The sequence below is a fragment of the Nicotiana tomentosiformis genome, chromosome 4 (genome assembly GCF_000390325.3).
Source record: "Nicotiana tomentosiformis chromosome 4, ASM39032v3, whole genome shotgun sequence".
NCBI classification, from domain to species: Eukaryota; Viridiplantae; Streptophyta; class Magnoliopsida; order Solanales; family Solanaceae; genus Nicotiana; species Nicotiana tomentosiformis.
Genome location: NC_090815.1, coordinates 96,713,189 through 96,736,214, shown reverse-complemented (window position 1 = coordinate 96,736,214; position 23,026 = coordinate 96,713,189). Strand labels below are relative to the sequence as shown.

The following is a 23,026-nucleotide window of genomic DNA, read 5'->3' as shown; positions in this document are numbered from 1 at the left end:
AGCTTGGAGACGCACACACAAGAAAAAGCTAGTTCTGGGCTTCGGTTGCCATAATACTCTGACAATGTGGGTGGCACACAGTGAATCTCATGGGAGACCCGTGGGTCGTGATGGACCACGTGGAACCTAGTTCGAGGGAGAGATTGTTGGGTGTGCGAATAAAGTCCCACATTGGTAGCTGAAAAGATTAGGAGCCTACATATAAGGTGTAGGGATCTCTTAATGGTGTAAGGGCTTTTGAAAAAAATCGGGCAGACTTGGCCCAAAGCGGATAATATCACACCATTAGTATCTTCGGATTGGTTGAGCCAAACAACTGGTATTAGAGCCCAAGTTCGGACTTCGGAGGGGCGAATATGGCGATGGCGGAGTGGCGGTGTGGGGCTCGGTTTGCTTACCTTTACAAGCTTGGAGACGCACACAAGAGGAAGCTAATTGCAGGCTTTGCTTGCCATAATAGTCTAACATTGTGAGTGCCACACAGTGAGTCTCGAAAATTGGCCCGTAGATTGAGGCAATAGGCCAAGTGGAACTAAACTTGAGGGGAAGATTGTTGGGTGTGCGAACAACATATCACGCTGGTAGCTGGAAAGATTGGGAGTCTACATAGTTGTTGGGCTAAATCAGCCCATAGATACTCTTACATGGTGTCTATACTCTTGCACCATTAGTATATACACCATTACATGGGCAAAATGAAAAGGAACAAACAAAGAAAATACCAGACATACCGGAAACGAAAGGTGAAGAGGTGGTCGTTCAGTGAAACTGGTGAAAGAGATAGATAGGTTGGCTGTAGGAGTGAAATGAAGATAAAACGCCGGGGGGGGGGGGGGGCATCACTGACCTAAATGGCAGTTTTGCCCTTGATCTACCAACTTGGCTCTTCAATAGAAAAGTTTGGAATCTCGGGTAACTTGAGAAGCTGCAGGAATATTTACATCAAATAACATTTGATCAAGTTCTGGGCAATCGTTGGCTTTTTGCTATGACCTAAATGGCAGTTTTGCCCTTGATCGACCAACTTGGCTCTTCAATAGAAAAGTTTGGAATCTCGGGTAACTTGAGAAGCTGCAGGAATATTTACATCAAATAACATTTGATCAAGTTCTGGGCAATCGTTGGCTTTTTGCTATATCAAATCTGGTGAGAATCTCAAATATAGTCCCATGAATCACTATATAAACCAAGAATATAGTATTTCAGTGAGGGCCAGATCATGAAGTCATAGATAATGATCAGGAAACACAATAAGAAGTTATACAAGAGTTGTCGAAGATAACATTTATGATAGTTTTGATACTCTGTTATTACAAACCTGAAAACAGACGGAGGGAGATAAAGCAAGAGATCAAGGCCTTGCACATTGGCACGCACTGCCATTACCAAAAAAAAGGTGGGGGAGAAACAAGCAGTCATGATTTATCATATTACACCCATTACATCACTGCAAAAAGGACTTTTGAAATGCCAAGGATTTGCCGCAACAAAAATCAATGGTGGCATTGTATGATCTGTATATGCAACACACAACTATAAGGAGTAGAGGCGGGTGCACGATGAAATATATTGATTATTACCATAGAAAGGAGCCCGAGTTCTCTCATGCGTATTTTTTCCAACAAACGTAAACTGCTAACCAACAGAAAGCGACTTTTAGTACCTGAAACACCAAATAAACAACAAATGTTACAGGAAAATTGTAGCACCGCATGAAGCGAGAAATACCTGTAAAATACACACACGTGAAGACTATGTATTTATTGGTACTTACCAAAGGAAGGAACCAAAGCTCTCTCATTCATATTCGCGCCAACCAACCATCAATGGTGACCAACGAATATACAACAAATAGTAACGAAAACTACTTCACAGCACGGAATGAGGAATATATTATACAAACACGTGACATGCCAAATTTATTCATAAATTTAATATACTCGTTATCCTGGTTAAAAGTAGAGAGATAGAGACAATCAAATAAATACACTGGTGTTTGAATGACGGTTCCATCAATCGTACCAATAACAGAATAAATAAGCAAGGGATTTTCAAAATCACACCATCACCCGCAATTTCTTTCCCTATTAGTAGCCTGAATCATCCAGATGAAAATGATTTATACACACCGGTGTACAACCAATCCAGCAGAAACCCCCGCCCCTCAACCGGTGTACAACCAAATACACGCTGCTGCCTTATCCTCAACTGAAAAATAATAAATGTCAAATGTCTAAAAAGCTAAACCTACTATTCTTGATCTTAGCAAACCAGACAATACATTAACCAGATAAGAAAAAAAACAGGTCCATCAAATATGCTAAACTCATGCAAGAAGCACCGAATATTGAAATTAAATATATTACTAAACAAGATACTAGATTATCAAAAAAAATAATTACCAACAAGATAGTACTATATAAGTAACAAATAACATTCTAACAAGCAAGAAGCTTTCTAGTCAAACCATTTAAGTAACTACCCTCCACATCATAAGATTCATTATCAAGAGTCCAGCCATTGAGTAAACCAGGAAATATCACAGAGCACAATCACTTCCATTAAAAATCCAAAAGTGCATCAATTTAATATATTTGGCATGTCTTTTCTACACAATCCAAAACCAATTAACCAACAGGAATAGATTTCTACACATTATTTTTACTAGTGGGAATATGTACGATCAGAAAGGGTGGGCTTGATGGTCAAGGGTATAATTTATGGACAATCCTGAGGTCAAAGATTGCTTTTTCAACACTTCAGGCCAAGGTTTTGCCCATCAATCCCCCCTGTAACTAACAAACAACTACACTTCAACCCCAGGCAAGTTGAGATCGGCTATGTAAATTCTCAATGTCCATGTCGATAAATTTTAGTCTGTCTTATCTTGTAATGTGAGGATTCAGTATATTGACTAGTTTGCTGGTTGTCTACTTAGGACCGGTCAATGTGAGCAAGCTCACACAAGTGGAGTTCCCTCTGTAACCACCGGGAAACAAAAAGGTGTTTTTATGACTAAGAAAGACTTTGACTTCAGGAGCAATAAAAATGTTATATGCATTGCAACAGGTGGACTGCATAGAAAAAAACTTGCAGATGTTAATGAAGTCAAACTCTACCTGCAGTATGAAATACAAAACCAAAAACAAATTGTAAATGTGATTTCCAGATAATGTGTATCTGCAGCCCAAAACTAAGAAGCAAAGTTAGAATAACAACAATTGAATATAACAGACTCAACCACCTTTAGCCGTTCTGCATCACAGCCATTCTACATCACCTTCAGCCGTTCCACATCACAGCAATCAAATATAACACACACAATCACCTAGTTAAGCAACGAAACACAGATAAAAATTTAATTCCCAAATCCCAAGTCAAAAGGATTGGCTCATATGTTGAAGGTCAACTACAAAAAAAGTATCTTCTAGACAATAAATATGAGAATCATGCTCAGATTCTCAGGCTGAATAGCTCAATGGCCAAAGATCAGACACTTCACAGCAAGCAATAAATTACAACCTTGTGCAGACAATCCATACAAGAAAATCAAAAGTTCAACACATTGAAAACTAAATACAAGAAAAGTATATCATTTTATACCACCAAAGGAACAGCTAAAAAGATGCAGGTCCAACATTTACCCGTATGAATGAAGAGACAAACAGGATATACAAGTGTGCATGCCCACATAGACTGTCAACAATTGAACAGATCAGAAAAACAACAAACAACAACTACGACTCAGTCCCAACAAAGCGGGATTGGCTATATGAATCCTCACTAACCATGTTTCTCCATTTAATTTCATCTCGGGCAAAAAAACAAGAACTTGGAAAAAGAGGAAGATGCATGCTTGAGGAATCGAACCCATGACCTTGGATTTTCCAAGGAACCAGTGTGACCAGCTTGACTGGATGAGGGAAAGTAAAAGCAAAGAAATGTTAAAAGACCATGTTTGATAGAAGGGAGGGAAATGAAATGCAGGAGAAAGTAAAGGGAAGTTAATCAGTTATTTATTGCTTTTGCGTGGTTTTTTATATTGTAAGTTTTAAATCTTTCCGGACATATGACATTTTTCCAGGTTGAATTGAGACGTCTTTATGCTAAGCCTTGAAAACTGGCCAGAGGTTTTTAGTAGCTCATGAAATATAAATTTTAAAAAAAAAAAGGAGACTGTGCACAAAATCACTTCTACACTGGCTATACTACAAGGAGGGAAACTAAGGTAGAAAGTAATGCCTGCCCAACACAAAACTATCTCTTCCAGTACAAGTAGGATGAAGGATGAGCAACTGCAGCAGATGGAACATGATCAACTGCTCGTGAGCCACTGCTTCGGTGTATTTCAGTTGCTGGAACAGTATCAGCAAACTGATATGGTGCAGGTATGGTGTTTGGCAACCCTATAGAGCCTTCCAAGTATGGTGGAGGCCTGTAAGCGTCACCAGCTATGGTGTTTGGCAACCCCGCAGAGCCTCCCAAGTATGGTGGTGGCCTATTGGCATCACCAGATATGGTGTTTGGAAACGCCTTAGAGCTTTCGGTGTATGTTGGCCTATAGGCATCACCGGGAATGGTGCTTGGCAATCCCGTAGAGCTTGAGCCTTCCAAGTAGGATGATGGCCTATAAGCATAGCTGTGGGACGCCAGTTTGTCATACACGGCTGCATCACCATGCGATCCATATAACTGACCAATATGACCTCCTATTTGCCCGGGTATATGATCAACACCTAAACCTCCTTGCACTGATTTACCTGCACCAGCTCCATCCATGGCCACAACACCTCCCACAGGTCCTGCCAGTGAGCCAACAACATTTTCGTGTATCGAGCCTGCAACAGTTCCATGCAATACTGATGGGGATAGAGAATAACCATAAATGTGGCCAGCAGTTCCACCACCTCCTAATAAGGTGTTATTGCTATCAGCAACATGATTAACAACTCTTTGTTGTTGTGGTGGCCATGGATTTGGATTTGGAAAATGTGAGTGTCTCATTTCTTTGTTGCTGAAACTACCAGAAGACGACGACTCAATCTCATCATTTTTTCTCTTTTGTGCCATCTTCTGATCACCTATACGCATAGTCAATTCAGCAAGTTCTTTCTCACCTATATGCTTATTCAATCCAGCAATTTCTTTTTCCAAGTTCATTATTCTCGTATTGATTTGCCACCCAGGAAGGAGTTTCGAAGGATCAATCTTGTGACGTCCCAAACATTCGCTGACAGATTTCAGATGAGACAAGTGCTTCTTTTTATCTGAACGCACAGTAATACCTTGTTCAAGACCCTTAGCGTTGTTCAATAATGACACTTCAGAGTTATGTAAAAATGATGTCAAGTGTCTACGAGGGTTAAATCTCCCCTCCATTCCAAAAGTATAGGCAATGTCAACGGCCTCAACTACTATATTTTGCTTCAACATCCACTCAATTATTTCTGGGATCTTTTCCATGAGAACACTTGATCTCCTGAGGGCACCAGCAATTACCCAGGCATCACTAACCGTAACCAAATATCTGATGTCCAGATTTGTAAATGCTTGTGGAATCCCGAAACACCCAATGAGCAACAACAAACCTCGGGCATCCATTTCGTGAGCCTTTATTACTCCTCCTTGGCAAATCATTCTCTCCCGCCATGCTAAAGCTGCCAGCTCCGCGTCTTCCTTAGCCCCTTTGTCATTCTCAACAGCAGCCAACAACAAGCACTCCAAAGCCAATACAGAAGCTAATGATCTTGAGCTATTAACATACCTCTCGCTTTCCCCCTTGTTAATACATTCCGATACAAGCCTAGCAGGATTGGGCGAGAGTTTCAATGCCTTAGGGACTTGTTCACGCAGTCCATTTATATCTGAAAGATGCGTTATCATGTATTCCTTCAGACCAACGCTGTTCATCGTTTCGCACAGGATTTCCAGCTCTGAACGACAAGGGGATTTCGCTTCCTCCTCCTCCTCCTCCTCCTCCTCCTCTTCCTCTTCCTCTTCCTCTTCCTCTTCATCTTCATCTTCATCTTCATCTTCATCTTCATCTTCCACCTCAGAAGGGTCAGATTCACAAGATGGTTCTGGTTCTGGTTCTGGCTGTGGGGGTGTGAGTGCCGCTGCTGACGGAGTGTTATTAGTTGACTGTTCATTGTTTCGCAGTAGTAGCATAGAGGAGCCGATTGAGGTCCGGACGGAATCAATGTGTTGTTCTAGATCAGTCAAGCATCGCTGGAACGCAGAGAGGCCGTCGGAGAGTTTGCGAAGATTGACAAATATCGATTCCTGGGAATGTATCTCGAGAGGTTCTGACCGCGGCATAGCACCGGCGGCAGCGGCGGAATCCGCTGGTTTTACCATCTTATTCATCGGAGTAGAATTGAACCAGAAAATTTGACCACAGAGAAGAAGGGACTAGGGAGGAAATGACAACATGGGTCCTTTTAACTACTGGGGTATGTTTAAAATTGTCCTTTATATTTACCTCTGACCATGTATAGTCCTTTCATTTCTTTTTCAACCGCTTATATAGTCCTTGAGTAAAATAAAGTTACATTTCTAGGGGTAGTTTGGTTCATGGGACATTTAGCCAAAAGTGTTTTTTCTGCAAAAATATTATTTTGTAAAGTTAAGGTGTTTGACCTAGTTTTTAAAAGGAAAAAAATATTTTTGAGTAAAAAAAAAAGTAGTTTTTGAGAAGCAGAAAAATGTAGTTTCTTCCTAAAATAATTTTTTTGAAAAGCATTTTTGAGGAAAATAATCTTAGAAGCACTTTTTAAAAATATAGTCAAACACTAATTGCTATTCAAAAGTGCTTTTCAAATTGATAAGCCAAACATAAACTGTTTTCCACAAAATAAGTATGACCAAATAGACTATAATTGTGAGTTATGTTATTTCATGTTATGTATAACTTTTTATTCGGGAATTAGTAATATAGTGATTGTTTATACCACAAAATAGTGGTATTATTCCTATACGCACTCAACAACAACAACAACAACAACCCTACCCTGAGGTAGAGAGGTTGTTTCCGATAGACCCTCGGTTCCCTCCCTCCAAGAACTACCCACCTTGCTCTTGGGGTGACTCGAACTTACAATATCTTGGTTGAAAGTGGAGGGTGTTTAATACTAGAGCAACTCACTCTTGTCAAGATGGCCTATTTGCCCATTTCTAAAGCTTTTCGCCAAAGTCTTCTAAATATTCAAGATTAAAATTAAAAATACATGTTTATCTCATTTTATCTAGTTTAAACTAAATACATGCCACGTTTATCCCATATTAAGTTTAATGAACCAAATATCTACCAATAATGTACATTTATAATATAGTCACATTATTATTTGATTTAGATATTAGAATGTCGTCATTATAATCCTGAATAACTTATTCTTAACCGAGCAACCCTTTCGTTAAATTCTAAACTAACACAACATAGATGAAATGAATTTTTGTACTTTCTGCATAATACATACAAATTCTTAGTCCAAAATTTTAAATTATCAATTAAATAATTAGAGCCATCACACTGAGCGAGTTGGGGAATTCAGTAAGCCGGCCCTAGTCCGACCCTTCATTTGAAAGGGCCTCAAAATGCTAGCCTAGCTCAACTCTAAGCGGACAGCGGGTGTCACGTCCCGACCACGGGGAGCGCGACCGGCGCTCAACCGAGATATCCCGATCGAGCAAGCATGTGCAGTACCTTCTACCCAACTCGCCCATGAATAAAGAGAAGATACATTTCATTAATTAGACAGTAAGAGGTCATGTGAATAACACCAGTTCATTTTCATTAGTTACGTCATTAACAAGTCTCCAAAACAGTACATTGTACAATCATAGTTAAAGTGGAACAGATGATATAAGTACATCATTTTTAGTTTAACCTTCTCATAAACAGATACAACTCACACTATGTCTACGGAACCTCTAACGGGTACAAAAGAGTACTAGGATAATGCCGGCAACAAGGTCCGGACTATACCTCAAAATGCAATACATGAGAAACAAAATATACATGACCTCGATATGAAGTGGGACTCACCAAGTCAGCTGAAAGGAGGATGTACTGCTATCACTGATCGATGTCGCTTGTTATGGAACCACCTACATCCATTAAAAGATGCAGCGCCCCCGGCAAAGGGACGTGAGTACATGTGAAATAGTACTCGTATGTAAGGCAGACAGAACAACATATGGAAACACGATAACTCAAATAAGAGGCAAATAAATTACGTCAAGAAACTACGAAATGACCCATAGCATCACATGTCAAGTCTTATTATACTTACATCATTCTGAACTTCTCTTAGGATCAAGCGTGCCCTATGAACTATGTGTGGGATACAAAATATAATATAAAAGTATCAGCACATACAAACAAGGGCAATGAAAGTGGCATTATTGTTCGTGCTGCTCATGCGTCTTACCATACCGCCCATAAGGTTCACATATTATGTTATACACCTATGTGTTTCATAAACCGTCCATAGAGTTCACATATTATGTTATACACCTATGCGTTTCATAGATCATCCATAGGGTTTCATTCATATTATACATCTATGCATTTCATAGACCGTCCATAAGGATTCATTCATATAATACACATATGCGTTTCATAGACCGTCCATAGGGATTCATTCATATTATACACCTATGTGTTTCATAGACCGTCCATAGGATTAACATATTATACCATCATGTACACGCCCATATTTACACTCAAGCGACATGATTAACATTATCGTTAAGGTCGTAAGTTCCCGGATCATTGGGATACCTCATGTTCATACTTATCATAGAGAAATACAGTTTATTACATTAACACATGCATGTCAAATCACTAAGTAGATATCAATGGTGCATGGACCCAATTTCTTTTCCTAAGGTTCATCGTCATTTAGCATTGGACGTCCCTTTTCCACCTCATTATATAACTCCTTGTCATCTTAATGACACCGGCTAAGTTCATGATTCTCGGTGACCTAACATCGAAGTCATTTATATTCATTATTTTAGAAGCATACAAACTATAGTTGAAGCCATTGCAACATACAGTGCCTCATGATTCTTATTTCGGCAAGCGGCCACAGTTCATGTTCGTACTATCACTTACTTGTACTTGCCATGGATGATTATAGGACATTAATGACATTATTATATAAAGGAGTCAAAACCCATCTCATAATATTTTACACATTTTTTTATTTTATTGGCACTATTGGCCATAACGCAATCTCATTCTTGGCACGATGGTCGTACTTCATATCTCATACTCTCTTCTTTCACTTTCAAATATCATCACGGGTCATCAACAACAAAGCATTTCTATTAAAGACTTTAAATCCACATATTGAGCAAATAAGAATGTTAAACACATTGAGATTTCTTACACAATTTGACATAATAGCCTTCATTTGAATCACAACTTAAAGATATAATATTTGGATATGCAACCCATGCTTCGAGCACATTTTCAAATAGAATATAACATAACAAGAACATTGGAATACATATTGAACATATATCTTTCGACACAAGGCTTATTCGGAATAGTCAATTTATAATGAACAACTCGGGACTTACAAGATCATCGTGGGATTCAATTCTAAGAGAGAAGTTTAGCCAATATATTTCGCTTTGAGCTTTCCTTAATTCACTACACCATTCCGGAAATCCTATAAACTTTGATCTATTTAGAGATATGGCCAAATTGAACACAAATTAGGGAGGAGTTCATGTTTCCAGCTCATTTGAGCATTTTATCAAACACTATGTGGGCATTATTATTACTAGCTTCTCCTATGGAGAATTTCCTTCACCCCACAACCCAAAGTCTACCCGTTTGAGTTCAACTACCTTCCCACAACTCATGAATGTACATGCATGCATAAACAACAACCATCATCCTCAAAACCTTCCTCCTCATTACCTATTCCCAAACAAAATTTCGAAATTGAAGGTTAGGGCTAGAATCTTACCTCTTGGTTGAAGACCTTGTGAGCTTTCTTGTTGAATTTCAAGGCTTGATCAAGATTTTGGATGAACAATTAACTTAGAAATTTTACCTCTCACTTTAGGGTGTTTCCTCTCTCTAAAAATATCATATATTCCCTTCAAAATGGTATCTTACATCTAATTATCGAGATAGGGTCGAGTTATAAAAATTAAAAAAATGAAGCCCCGATGCAGATCTGCGACCGCATATGCAGATCTGTGATCACATATGCGACCGCATAACGCTCATGTAGTCCGTAAAATGGACCGCATAATGGCCCTCCATAACTGGGCATTTCTACCCCCCACTATGCGACCAGTCTGCGGTCGCATAATGCGCCGCAAAACTTCCCTCGAAAATTCTTTTGTTGGGTCTGCGATGGATAGTGCGGCCCATGAAATAATTTATGCGGCCGCATAATGGACCACATAATGGTCAAAAAATTTGCTCAAGTTCTGCTTCAGTCTGCGACAGATCTGCGGTCCGCGGATCAGTTCTGCGATCGCAGAATGGACCGCAGAAACGCCCTGCACTTTCAAAAATTTTCTTCAACTCTCCAACGCACTGTTTAACCCAAAATGTCTGAATGAAGAATCCCTCCAATCGTCAACACATAAGCCTACTTCGACACCACGAAACCCCGAGTTTTAGGCGAAATTTTACGGGGCCTTACAGCGCGTTAGCCGTGGGCTTGCCCCATTTTACACAAATAATTGGTCGAATTTACAATTTATTTTCTCCAATCGGCATATATATATATATATATATATATATATATATATATATATATATATATATATATATATATATATATATATATTATTTACCAATTTATGAGATAATTTATTTATTTGAATGAAGAAAACTTCTTAATGGTATATGAGAACAATTTAATTAATATTAAATAATAAAAAAAGGTGTAAAGGCTTACATACTTTAGTGGTAATATCATTCGAATTACTGAGTTGCTATATTTTCCCCTAAAATTCCCCAATTACACTACACTATTCAAAAATTTGTTCTCCGAATATTACCGTTAGAACCAAAAGATACGAATGCTTTTTACTAGTGAAAAAATGGTAAATAGTTTATTTTTATTAGAGTTTAATCATATTTTAAATTATAATGGCAAAATAGTTACTCATAAATGTGAAAATACAACAAAAATACTCCTATCTAAAATACGGAAGAACTCCAAGAACGACTACTGGACTTTGAATATTTATAAGTTCAAAATCCATATACTAGAGTTCGAAACTTTAAAAAGTAAAATTCCAGCATATATTGAAACCTATTCTTTTCGACAACCTGATGAATTACATGCAACTGATTGATAAGAAGATGAAATTGAGGGATTGAAGAGAGGTATTGGTTGATTATAACACAATATACAAGGTTGGTATTGAACCCAAGTTAGATCACTTTCTGTGTCCACAATCACTGTCATGTTTCGAATGCATAATGTCATTGTGATAATGTAATTTAGAGGCTGCATTGGAACTCTTGAAGAGAAAGGAATTCGGGTGGTTTGTGATAAAGTCTCAACTTGTTGAGAACTTATATTCTTGATATGGGATTGCATTAACCAAACTTGAATATTTTCATATCTAGAGAAGCTGCTGCCATGGGACAAAAAACTAAATACGATGATAATGCTAGAAAATTATACAGGTGACCGAGAGTAAACAATTTAGAATTTCAGTATCATATGCTGGAGTTTCACCTTTAAAGGTCTGAACTCTAGTACGCATTGCTGGAGTTTCGCCTTTAGAAGATCTGTGAAAACTCAAACGCTAGGAATAATTTCTGGAGTTTGAACTAGTAAAGGTTCAAACACTAAGAATTGTTCCTGGAGTTTGAACTCCAGCACATATGTTCGAGTTCCACCTGCCAAAGCTATGAACTCCGGGACCGATTGTTTGAGTTGTGTTTCGTATTTTAGTTAAAGGGAAAACGTCAATTTAGTCGGACCAGTGGCTATTTTACCATTACAATTTAAAATATGGCTAAAACTCTAATACCCGATTCAAAAAGTGACTAGCCTAGTTAGTTTTTACTCTTTACTATAAAGACCTTTGGGCCATTAGTTGTCAACGTAAAAGGTCTTTATCCCATCAACGAATAGGGAAAATAATAACAAATAAATAAAAAAGAAGTAAGCAAGGAAAATACTATAACAACAGCAAAAAACAATTCTAGTAATTTCTCATAAGTGGGGTCTGGGGAGGGTAAGATGTACGCAGCCTTACCCCTACCCTGGAAGGGTAAAGAGGTTGTTTCTGATATACCCTCGGCTGAAGAACGAATGAAAAACAGTAATGGCAATAAGTAGAAATAACAACAAGATAAAAATAAGACTAAAGCCAAAAAAGCAGTTAAACTCTAGGTAGTAATATCAATTAATGAATAAAAGGATACCATACTAACACTAATGCTAGCAAACTGAGTAAGACAAAGAGAAATGTTCAACTACCTACTAACTTTCTACCCTAATCTTCGATCTCCACACCCTCCTATCTAGAGTCATGTCCTTAGTCAGCTCCATCTGCACCATATCTCGCCTGATCACCTCTCCCCAAGACTTCTTAGGCCTACCTCTACCCCTCATGATACCCACTGAGGCTAACCTCTCGCACCTTCTAACTGGGACTTCTATGCTTCTCTTCTTAACATGTCCGAACCATCTCAACCTCGCCTCTCGCATCTTATCCTCCATACGGGCCACTCTCACCTTATCCCGAATAACTTCATTCCTAATCTTATCAAATATGGTATGCCCACATATCCACCTTAACATCCCCATCTCAGCTACTTTCATCTTCTGGATATTAGAGTTCTTGACTAGCCAACACTCTGCTCTATACAGCTTAGTCGGTCTAAATACTACCTCATAGAATTTACCTTTAAGTCTCAGCGACATATTCTTATCACTCAAGACACCGGGAGCGAGCCCCCATTTCATCCATCATACTCTGATACAGTGCGTGACATCCTTACCAATCTCCCTGTTACCTTGTATTATAGATCCAAGGTACTTGAAACTTTCTTTCCTGGCGATGAACTGTGTATCAAGCCTTACACCCATGTCCGCTTCCTGAGTAACTTCGTTAAACTTACACTCCAAGTACTCCATCTTGGTTCTGCACAACTTGAAACCTTTAGACTAAAGAGTCTGCCTCCAAACCTCCAGTCTATCATCAACACCTTCTCGAGTCTCGTCAATCAGAACTATATCATCTGCAAATACATACACCACAATACCTCTCCTTGAATGTGTCGTTAATGCATCCATCACCAAGGACGATAAAAATGGGCTAAGGGCTGATCCCTGATGCAACCTCATCACAACTGGAAAGTGTTCTGAGTCTTCTCTCACTGTCCTGACCCGTGTCTTAGCTCCATCATACATGTCCTTAATCACTCTAGGCAACAAGCACACCTTTAACCTCTAAAAACCTCCACATAACCTCTCTTGGGACTTTATTATTTGCTTTCTCTAAGTCAATGAACACCATATGTAAGTCCTTCTTCATTGTCCTATACTGCTCTACCAATCTCCTCACCAGATGATGGCTTCCGTATTCGAATGCCTCGACATGAAACCGAACTGGTTCTCAAAAATAGACACACTCTTCCTCACCCTCTCTTACACCACCCTCCCCCAAACTTTCATCGTATGACTTAGCAGTTTGATACCCCTATAGTAATTGTAATTTTGTATATCACCCTTGTTTTTGTACAACGAAATCATCGTACTCCACCTCCATTCCTCAGGCATCCTGTTCGTCCTAAAAATGATGTTGAACAACCTAGAGAACTATTCCAGGCATGCCTTACCCCCGCTCTTCCAGAATTCTACCGGGATCTCGTCTGGTCCGGTAACTCTACCCTTGCTCACCCTACGCATCACCCTCTCGACCTCCCCCACACTTATGCGTCAACAGTACCCTAAGTCTCGATGACTCTCGGCGTGCTCCAATACACCTAAAACAAATATTCTTATCCCCATCATTCAAGAGTTTATGAAATTCTAGGGGGGCTATTAGAACTAGAAGACACAAAATTCTTGGCATGAGAAGAAGAAAGATGCATGCTTCACTTTTCCGTCTTGATTTCCTTTGCAATCTTTCATGCAATAGAGGAGGTAAGATCTTCACCAAGAAGATCGAGAAATAGAATTACTAAGAAGCCAAGAGAATATATATATATATATATATATATATATATATATATATATATATATATATATATATATATATGTATATACTAAACTTAGTGTACGTGCTTTACACGTGTACCTCGAATAAGTAAATTTTCTTTAAAACTCATATATTTATCATATTAAAAATTGTATTAGAATTATAAATAGAAGTACATTCAAGAAAAAAGTATAAATTTCTAAAAGTTATGATTGTTGCTCTTGTTTAGTTAACTCAATAAAGGAAGAAACTTTCACATATTTTTTTTTAAATTTATCTTCGTCAATATATTAAACTTAAATTTGTATCGATATAAATAAATAATCTTTTAGAAGCTTTTTATATAAGAAATACTAAATGAATTTAAGGTACAATCTTATAGTACTTTGGAGAAAAACATAAGCTGAAAATTATAGAAGTAGCAATATAGGTTATAGGCGGTGGAAGAAAAAAAAAATCTCTTTGGTGATTCGTAAGTGAATAACAAGGATCATTTTATTGTAATTTACACAATTCCAATAAGAAAAAGAGTTACATAAGTAAAAACATTCTCAATTAAATTATATTTGGAGTTTTCATATAGTTTAAACAAGAAAAAAAAAATTATAACCAAAATGTCAAGTGACCTCAAAAGCCTAAATATTATGAAACTAATTAAAATTTATATTTTTTTCTAGTATAAAATTTATTTTTAATAGATAAAAAAATGTGATATGTACAAAGTATTTACGAGCCATTTAATTTAATTATAGTTCTAATGAATGTCTACTTTCAAACTAATTAAAATTTATAATTTTGTGTAATATGAAATTTATTTTTAAAAGATAAAAAATTGATCAATATTTTAGATAAGGGCTTGAATGTGATTTATATGTACAAAGTATTTGCCTGCCATTTAATTAATTATAGTTCTAATGAATATCTACTTTCATGGTGACCGCTGTTTTATTTGTAAGTATCCCGTGGATTCAAAAGATATATATGTGATTTTTTAAGTTAAAATATATCCTAAAAAGATTTGTCGGATTGTAACGAAAAAGAAACAAAACAAACAGACACTTGAGAATCCTTATTGCAAATAAATAACTATTATTTTTAAACTTAATAATAGATACTGTTAGTTGGAAAAATAGGGTAGAAACACTTTTATTGAATCAAATTTTCTAGCTAAAAAGATAAATTATCATTGAGGTTCTCGCTGAAATATTTATCAATTAAATTTTATGACTAACGAAATTTATTTCTAAATCTAGCAGTAGATGCTATTTGTATATATATATATATATATAAAATCAAAATAATTAAAGGGATATAAACTATCAATCAAGCTTTTAAGATACACTTAAGAATTAATTTTCATGAATTGTTCTGGTGTGATTAAAATATAATGGCAGAGGTCGATGTGGTAAATCAAAAAAATAAAGAATCAATCGTGTTGGAGTTTCCATGTCTGAAACAACTTTCTGTAATTTTTTTTCTATTGTCTTTATTTTCCTGATATCTTGCGTCCTTATTGGGGAATATTAAATACCAATAAGATTAAATTTTTAAACTATATAATATTCAGTTATAAGAAATAAAATAATAGATACTTTATCGACCTTAAATATCACAAATAATATTATATTCATGTTTTAGTTTAAATAAGAAAAGGATTTTTATATGGTAAGACTTAATTGAATTTAAAGTCCTATATATATTAGGAATTCTTACAAAGTAATGCAAATAATGAAAAATTTAATGCCTACAATTTAGTTGATTTTGAAGACAATGACTTTTTTTATCCAATGCGAACTCTATTTTCAAAGGGTAAAAAAGGCGAACGATATTTCGCTAATAGCTTGTTTGGATTGTTGTTACATGTCGTTTCATAATGTATCGTATTGTATTGTACTGCATTGTATTGTATTGTTTGATGAACACAATATTTTGGATATATTGTATCGTTTGCCGTCGTTTCATGATGCAACGCACTAACAATATGAAGAATAAACTTGTAATATTATTAAAAAAAAATTAGGATACAAAATAGAATTATTATATAAAAAGTAGGGTAAATGATAAAATATGATTATTTAATAATAAAGAAGGGCAAGATGAGAGAAAAAAGTAAAGAAACAACGCCACCACACCAAATCCGTCGTTTCATAAAGTGACACTTTTCGTCGTTACGTAACGATGGATTTAACGATACGATATAATAAAATTTAAGTAACAATCAAAACAAACATTGTATTTAAAGTAATAATACAATACAATACAATAGATAACAACCATCCAAACAAGCGTTAAGAATTTTCGTGCTTTTAATATAGTATATATATATATATATATATATATATATATATATATTGAGACCTTACAATACTTTGGTTGTTCGGATGAACCTAACTCGGCCCTCTAGCTCCTGTCCTCTTCCTTTTTTTCTCCACTCACATCCTGTTCCTCACACTCTGCTCTTAAACTTGAAAAAAGTGTTGGCCAACTTACCCGAAATCTTGGTCGATAATTGAATATTTGACTTCCTCTCTTTCTTCATCCATCTCAATTTTATCTCCAATCTTCAAATTAGATATATTTTGGATACGTACAGAGGATAAAAGGTCATCCATTTTGTAACTTGAATACAAGTTCAGAGTGAATATGTGTATTTTTTCCCCCAGTAACCATGTGCATACATGTTCACATATTATTAAAATAGTGCAATGATCATCCTTGGTTGCACACATTTTATTGGAGGAGTAGGGGATTTGACTTCTCATGTAATTTAATTTTCTCATTAGCTATTTATAATTTCTTTTTGACTGCAAGGCAAAATAACTGTCTTTAAGTAGTTTAGCTTTTACTCTTAAGCATCGTGCATCGTTTGGTTGGAAACAAGTTATCCTAATTAATTATCCCAAAATTAATTATTCCGGAATAATCTATAGAGATTAAAATACTAATATCAACCAAATATTTGATAAATTAATCCCGAAATTAATTATTCCTTACCTCTTGTACCAAACGAATCTCTTCCTCTTTTGCACAAGGACTGTTCAAGTAAAACGGAACAATAAATTCGAAAATAGATTTAAAAAATAAATAATGAAAAAGGCGACATGAAACCACCAAAGCAAAGGAAAAAGAACTTTTGGTCAATTCCTTCATAAGGAAATGAAAAGTGTCTAGCCATCTTAGGTTTTACAATTCTTTCATTTGGATCTTTTTTCTAAAAAAAAAAACTATTAATACTCACATAGTATAACGTAAATTGTATGTAATAATAGATAGATAGACAATACTTGCACAAAATTACACCTTTGGCCTCCTCCCATGATGTGTACGGACATGATGTGTACGGACAAAATAAATCCTGGTCACTTAAAATGGTTCCATGTGACTTTCAACTTTCAACATCCACTGAAATTCTGCTCAAGGAATGCTTTTACAGACAATTGAAATAAAAGGAAAAAAAAAAAAACAAATGATCACCTCTTACATAGAAAGTCAAATACTACACTTACCATTAAAAATATCTCAAGTGAAAATATTTAAAAATAAAAAATAAAAAGAAAAAAAGAAGAAGAAAGAAAACAAAGAGAGCAAGCCATTTCTGTAGTTTGCCCCTTTCCTTATCAAATCCCCCTTTCCCTTTTCCAACGAATCTCTCAGAATCATACATAATTCAAAAATAGGCACCGAATCTCACAACTGTCACCACTACCATTTGCATTAACCCCAGCTCAACCTTCATATACATTATAATACATATGCCCCAGATCTATTTTCCCAAGAAATGACATTTCCAATCATTATTTATGTAAGTTTTGCCTATACCCATTTGTGTCATTTGATCTTCTTGGGGCTAAAAATTTGATCTTTTTAATCAAGAACTTATTGGGTTGTTTTTTGTTTATTGATTTTTTTGTTTCAGGGGATATGTAATGTGTGTTTGTGTATGTAGATCTTGAGCTGGAATTTTGAGAATTGAGAGTGTTGAATTAAGGGGAAAAGGGAAGGGGGTAAAATTTAAAAAGAAAAAGAAAAAAAATGGTTTTTTGGGAGGGTTATGTGAGTGATGAAGTGATGGGGACATTTGCCCCAATAGTGGTGTATTGGTTATATGCAGGGTTTTATCAGCTATTGCCTCCAATGGATAACTATCGTCTTCACACAAGGAAAGAGGAAGATGAGAAGAATTTAGTTCCACTTGGTGCTGTTGTTAAAGGGGTTCTTCTCCAGCAGCTTGTTCAGGCCACTGTTGCTCAGCTGCTCTTCTTGGTATTCCTCAGCTACTTATGGTTCTTGTTCCATGAAATTTGTTATATCTGTTTTGGTTGGAATTCTTTTGATTAATTAGATAGCCGTGTGACTTGGTGGGTTAGGCCTGTAGGCAGGGGCACAACTAGAAGCCCGAGTACGGGTTCGGCCAAACCCAATAGCTTTTGTACACACATTGTATTTATGTTAAGAAAGTCATTAAAAATATACAAAAATTAGACTTCGAACCCAGTTATTAGCACTTGAATCCAAAACTCATAAAGTTGAAATCCTATCTCTAATTCTATAGGAATGGATAGGTAGAGTTTGAGGCATGGGAACAACCCTTTTGTAGAAATGCAAAGAGAAGGCTGTGTACGATATACATGCACGATCCTCCTGCGTCTCAAAAAAAGTTTGGGAAGCAATTTGTGGGCGGGGTAAACCCCTTCATATAACAAATTTGTTCAGATTGTATTGCTGTCGGACTTCCAATTATAACCAACTTGTCGTTTGCATTTATAGTTATTTATGAGGATAACTAACTATGGAATGATTCTTCATGAGGTGTGCTCTATTTAGTGCAGCAGTTATTTGATTTAGATTCTAGATTCTTCTATTTAATGTGCCAGTCAACCTTAGCTTATGCAGTGATTACTTTTTTGCATCGACAGACGTGCTTGTGCCTCACCCCCTCCCATACTACAGTTTTAGTTTTGAAACACTTGAGTACATGGGATATTTGGTATGGTCCTTCTAAGAACATTGTTCCTCATGAAATTGATAGAAAAGTAGTCAGATAGGAGGAAAGGAATTGTAGAAAAAGCATCGAAGCATGGTAAGACTAACAATTATGTCATATTCTTACGAGTGAATGAAGCATTTAAGTGATGAAAGTATTTTGTTAGCAAGTTAATGAATGAAGGGATGGTGACTTTAAAAAAAAAAAAAATAATAAAAAAAAATAAAAAATAAAATAAAATATATATATATATATATATATATATATATATATATATATATATATTTTTTTTTTTTTTTTTTCTTTTCTTTTCCGTTAGAAGCATGATGAAGTTTATAAAGATGTTCCAATAGTGCCCATTGACAAAATGTGCTTGTCCTCTCCTCCCCCGTCTCCACATGCAATAATACAGTCTTTGACCGTTCGAAGGTTTGACTACATTGCCATGTTAGATATGGTCTTTGGAAGAACATTTTCCTTATGGAATTGATAGAAAAGAAGATGGAGAGAGGGAAAGAAGTCTAGAATAAAGCATCTAAAGCATAGTGAAACTAACCACTATGTTATATCCTCACGAGTGGATGAGGTATTTTATTAAGAAATTAATGAACAAAAAGGGGGATGGATGAGTTTCAATTTTTGTGTTCTGCAAGCATGATAAGGTTAGATAAAAATGTTTCGTAGATTTTAACCATTTTATAGATAAAGTTATGTATCAACTTGTGTTTTGGGCCTAACCTACAAGCATGAGGAAGTGAAATGAAGGGCTAAGTAACTTTCTGGTCTTACTGAATGGCACGCCTCATATGTGCCTCGTTTTCAGTCTAAGTACATCAACTTAAGGAAATGGTTCAAAGTTGGAAAACTTGGAAGTTGAACTTCAAGGAGATTTGACAATCAAGGGCAGCTTTTCATCTTGCATAAGCTAATAGCAATTTTAAAGGATAACCATCTGAAGGATAACTTTCTCCCATTATCGTCAAAGTAGTAAGGTGTTTGGGTTACTTGCATTCTGTTTTATCTTCCAATCAGGATGTTGTAGAATGTGTAGCCAGTCAGTATTGAAATGCCATACTTGAATCTGGACACTGCTTGTTGCTTCTAATTTTTATTAATTGTATGTATAAGCTTTTAGAATAAAAACTTGCTGTAATTTCAAAAGGCTTTAGGGACACTGTGTCCTATGATGTAGAGACTTTAGGTGTCTCTAGATTTTAGTCACTAGGGAGCTCAACCTTAAAAAATGAATGTGAGGTGCCAAAACTGTCATCCTGACATATTATAACAAGAAATGCTTATTTATGAATAGCTATTGCCTGGGTTTCCTCATTGTAACCATTGGATAACAACAATCTAATTTGGCCATGTGGAGGATTTTTCCCTACCCTCTGTTAAGCCGCAACTTTCATATTGGTCTTACAGGATTTGTGGACCTGTAATAGTGAAGAAAACACATTCTTTGGGAGATTTGTTTCCTCCATAAAATTGATCCTTTCATTATGGTGAAAGTCCTGGCTGCTTCTTTGTCAGAGATTGCTGTGAGCTCTCTAGCTTATACAGGCAGGTTCTGTTCTTAGGTCATATGCATGCTAAGCAACATGGATCGATAAATGAACCAGTGGAAGAAAGAACTCTAAAGTCTCCACCAGGGGTTCGTCAATTCAATTTTCTTTTCGAATCCAAGCACGTGGCCTAGAGATCAATGAAGTGAGTGAAAACCAAGAAGACCAGGGTTCAAATTCCAGTAGAGACAAAAAATGTTATATGATTTCTTCCTATTTGCCTAAGCCTTGGCGGGTAGTGTTTCCCAATACTTGCGCTAGTGGGAGGTAGCAGGTACTCGATCAAATAGTCGAGTGCGCGCAAGTTGGACGGGACACCACCGTTATCACTAAAAGACAGAAATTAAATTTCTTTCCTCCTTCAAAGATGGCTAAATTGCACCTTAATGGGCTATCTTTGAGATTTTTTTCTCTTTCATTCTTAAACTTTTAATTCCCTGTGCTAACAATTTGTTTGAATACTTCTTAAATTTGGGTAAAGCCTTTTTTTAAATGTGATCATCAAGGTTTTAACATTGGAATTTCATTAGTTGAAAGGGTCACGGGATAAAGGTGGTCATCGTTTTTCTTTTAGTAAAATTTACAGCTATTTAAAGTCTTCACCTATAACCATAAAATGAAGTATGGACCTCAATTGTTGAGAGTTGAGACGTAGAATGATCAGCGACCTCCTAGGCTCCTATATTAGTTACTCTGTGATAATTATCCGATACTTCTAATTGATTGTTAGAGCTGTAACTTGTCTGCACGACCGCAATTCTTATAATCTATCCATCTAGTGTTCAAAAAGTAAAGCTGAGTTAGATATCTGTTGTTGAAAATGATCCTGTCTTGTCGTCAGAAACAAGACTATTTTTAGTGTTTTTTTCGTCGGGGGTATATAATGCTGCTTAATGCTTGTACTAAGCTATTTTACTCTTTGAGGCTGAACCCGCCACCCGGTTCTCCATTATGTTAGAAGGGGAAAACTGCTAGCTAGCACAAAATGATGTTGCATGGATTCGTAGAGTCCTGAGTAAAAGAAAATTATGAGGTTGTCTATAAGGTTATCTGAAGTTCAATTTCACTCCCAGTAATGGATTTTGGCGCTTAACAGCTATTCAATGCAAAGAGGAGATTTCAAGGCTTGCAGAAAATCCTGGAAATCTATTTCCCGTACCAGCTGCATATATCCATGGCAAAGTAGTAACTAGCGATTATTAGTTTGGAAGTATAGATTCATTTAGTTTGGCAAAACCAGATATGATATTACAAAGTCTGTTGTTTTAGAGAAGTTGTAGGATGAAGGTTGTTGATCTTGTTTCCTTGTGATATTGATTAGCCATGGCAATTTCTTGACAATAACTGACTCAAGTTTCTGATTTTCTATTGCAGATAACTTCGAAGGTAACTGCATCAGGAAATGTAGTTCAGCCCTCAATTCCTGTTCAGATTGTGCAGATAATTATTGCAATGCTGGTCATGGACACATGGCAGTACTTTGTGCATCGCTACATGCATCAGAACAAGTTTTTATACCGCCATATTCACTCCCAGCATCATCGGTTAGTTGTGCCTTATGCGATTGGGGCACTTTATAACCATCCACTTGAAGGTCTCCTCCTGGATACCTTTGGTGGTGCTCTTTCGTTTCTTGTTGCCGGAATGACTGCACGTACTGCTGTAATCTTTTTCTGCTTTGCTGTGGTCAAAACGGTTGATGATCATTGTGGACTCTGGCTGCCTGGTAATATCTTCCATTTGTTTTTCCAAAATAACACTGCTTACCATGACATTCATCATCAGCTTCAAGGCACAAAGTTCAATTATTCTCAGCCATTCTTCCCCATATGGGACAAACTTCTTGGAACGTACATGCCATACAGACTTGTAAAAAGACCTGAGGGTGGTTTCGAGGCACGACTGATGAAAGATTAGTTGCATTTTGATCGTTAGTCTCTGTATGATTCAACATGCTTTTTGTAGGGATAGCTACCAGTTGAGGTTGTTCACTCTAGCAGCTGCAGAAATTAGAATTGTTCATTCCTTTCTTTTCAGTTGACCCTGCTTATTCGTATTTTTTTTATCTAACCTCTTGATGATTTGTAAGCCTATTGTTTCCGAGTTGTTACTTTGTGCAGTATTACTTGTTCAACTATTGCAACTTGCTTATACTCTAGCAGGTTGATGATTTTGGATTGCCATTCAAGAGTTGTGAGTTGGGAAAAATCAAGATCATGTAATTAAAATTGTTAAAACTTCGTAGTGTAAAATTTCATGGTCATTGGAGTTATTCGCACTG

General features: G+C 36.5%; 3 protein-coding genes across 5 annotated transcripts; 1 reads left to right on the top strand and 2 right to left on the bottom strand.

The window, feature by feature from the left end:
• Positions 1–1,206: 1,206 nt before the first annotated feature.
• On the bottom strand, positions 1,207–6,476 carry LOC104099635 (protein FRIGIDA-like). Of its 3 annotated transcripts, none has more exons than XM_070200035.1 (2): positions 1,581–6,476; positions 1,207–1,533 (listed from the first exon to the last, which is right to left on the bottom strand). In XM_070200035.1, the coding sequence occupies exon 1, from the start codon at positions 6,364–6,366 to the stop codon at positions 4,258–4,260; it is 2,109 nt and encodes a 702-aa protein (XP_070056136.1). In that variant the 5' UTR covers positions 6,367–6,476; the 3' UTR covers positions 1,207–1,533; positions 1,581–4,257. The 3 variants fall into 3 exon arrangements, with proteins under 3 accessions (XP_070056136.1, XP_009604980.1, XP_009604979.1); XM_009606685.4 differs by having other exon boundaries at positions 1,207–1,663; positions 1,775–6,476; XM_009606684.4 differs by having other exon boundaries at positions 1,207–2,208; positions 3,120–6,476.
• A 6,000-nt stretch (positions 6,477–12,476) lies between these two features.
• LOC138910183 (uncharacterized) lies at positions 12,477–13,133 on the bottom strand. Its single transcript, XM_070201404.1, has 2 exons — positions 12,998–13,133; positions 12,477–12,883 (listed from the first exon to the last, which is right to left on the bottom strand). Exons 1-2 carry the CDS (start codon positions 13,131–13,133, stop codon positions 12,477–12,479), a joined length of 543 nt encoding a protein of 180 aa, XP_070057505.1.
• A 4,634-nt stretch (positions 13,134–17,767) lies between these two features.
• On the top strand, positions 17,768–23,017 carry LOC104099634 (very-long-chain aldehyde decarbonylase GL1-9-like). The gene is made up of 3 exons (XM_009606683.4): positions 17,768–18,001; positions 18,116–18,462; positions 22,120–23,017. Exons 2-3 carry the CDS (start codon positions 18,232–18,234, stop codon positions 22,660–22,662), a joined length of 774 nt encoding a protein of 257 aa, XP_009604978.1. The 5' UTR covers positions 17,768–18,001; positions 18,116–18,231; the 3' UTR covers positions 22,663–23,017.
• Positions 23,018–23,026: the final 9 nt, after the last annotated feature.

What these genes read in the sequence shown, in the direction of transcription:
- LOC104099635 (XM_070200035.1), bottom strand. Translation starts at nt 6,366, where the DNA reads ATGAATAAGATGGTAAAACCAGCGGATTCCGCCGCTGCCGCCGGTGCT.
- LOC138910183 (XM_070201404.1), bottom strand. Translation starts at nt 13,133, where the DNA reads ATGGAGTACTTGGAGTGTAAGTTTAACGAAGTTACTCAGGAAGCGGAC. An exon ending in ACAAGGTAACAGGGAGATTG is followed by an intron (nt 12,884 to 12,997) that starts GTAAGGATGTCA and finishes TCTATGAGGTAG; the next exon opens with TATTTAGACCGACTAAGCTG.
- LOC104099634 (XM_009606683.4), top strand. Translation starts at nt 18,232, where the DNA reads ATGGTTTTTTGGGAGGGTTATGTGAGTGATGAAGTGATGGGGACATTT. An exon ending in TTGCTCAGCTGCTCTTCTTG is followed by an intron (nt 18,463 to 22,119) that starts GTATTCCTCAGC and finishes TTTCTATTGCAG; the next exon opens with ATAACTTCGAAGGTAACTGC.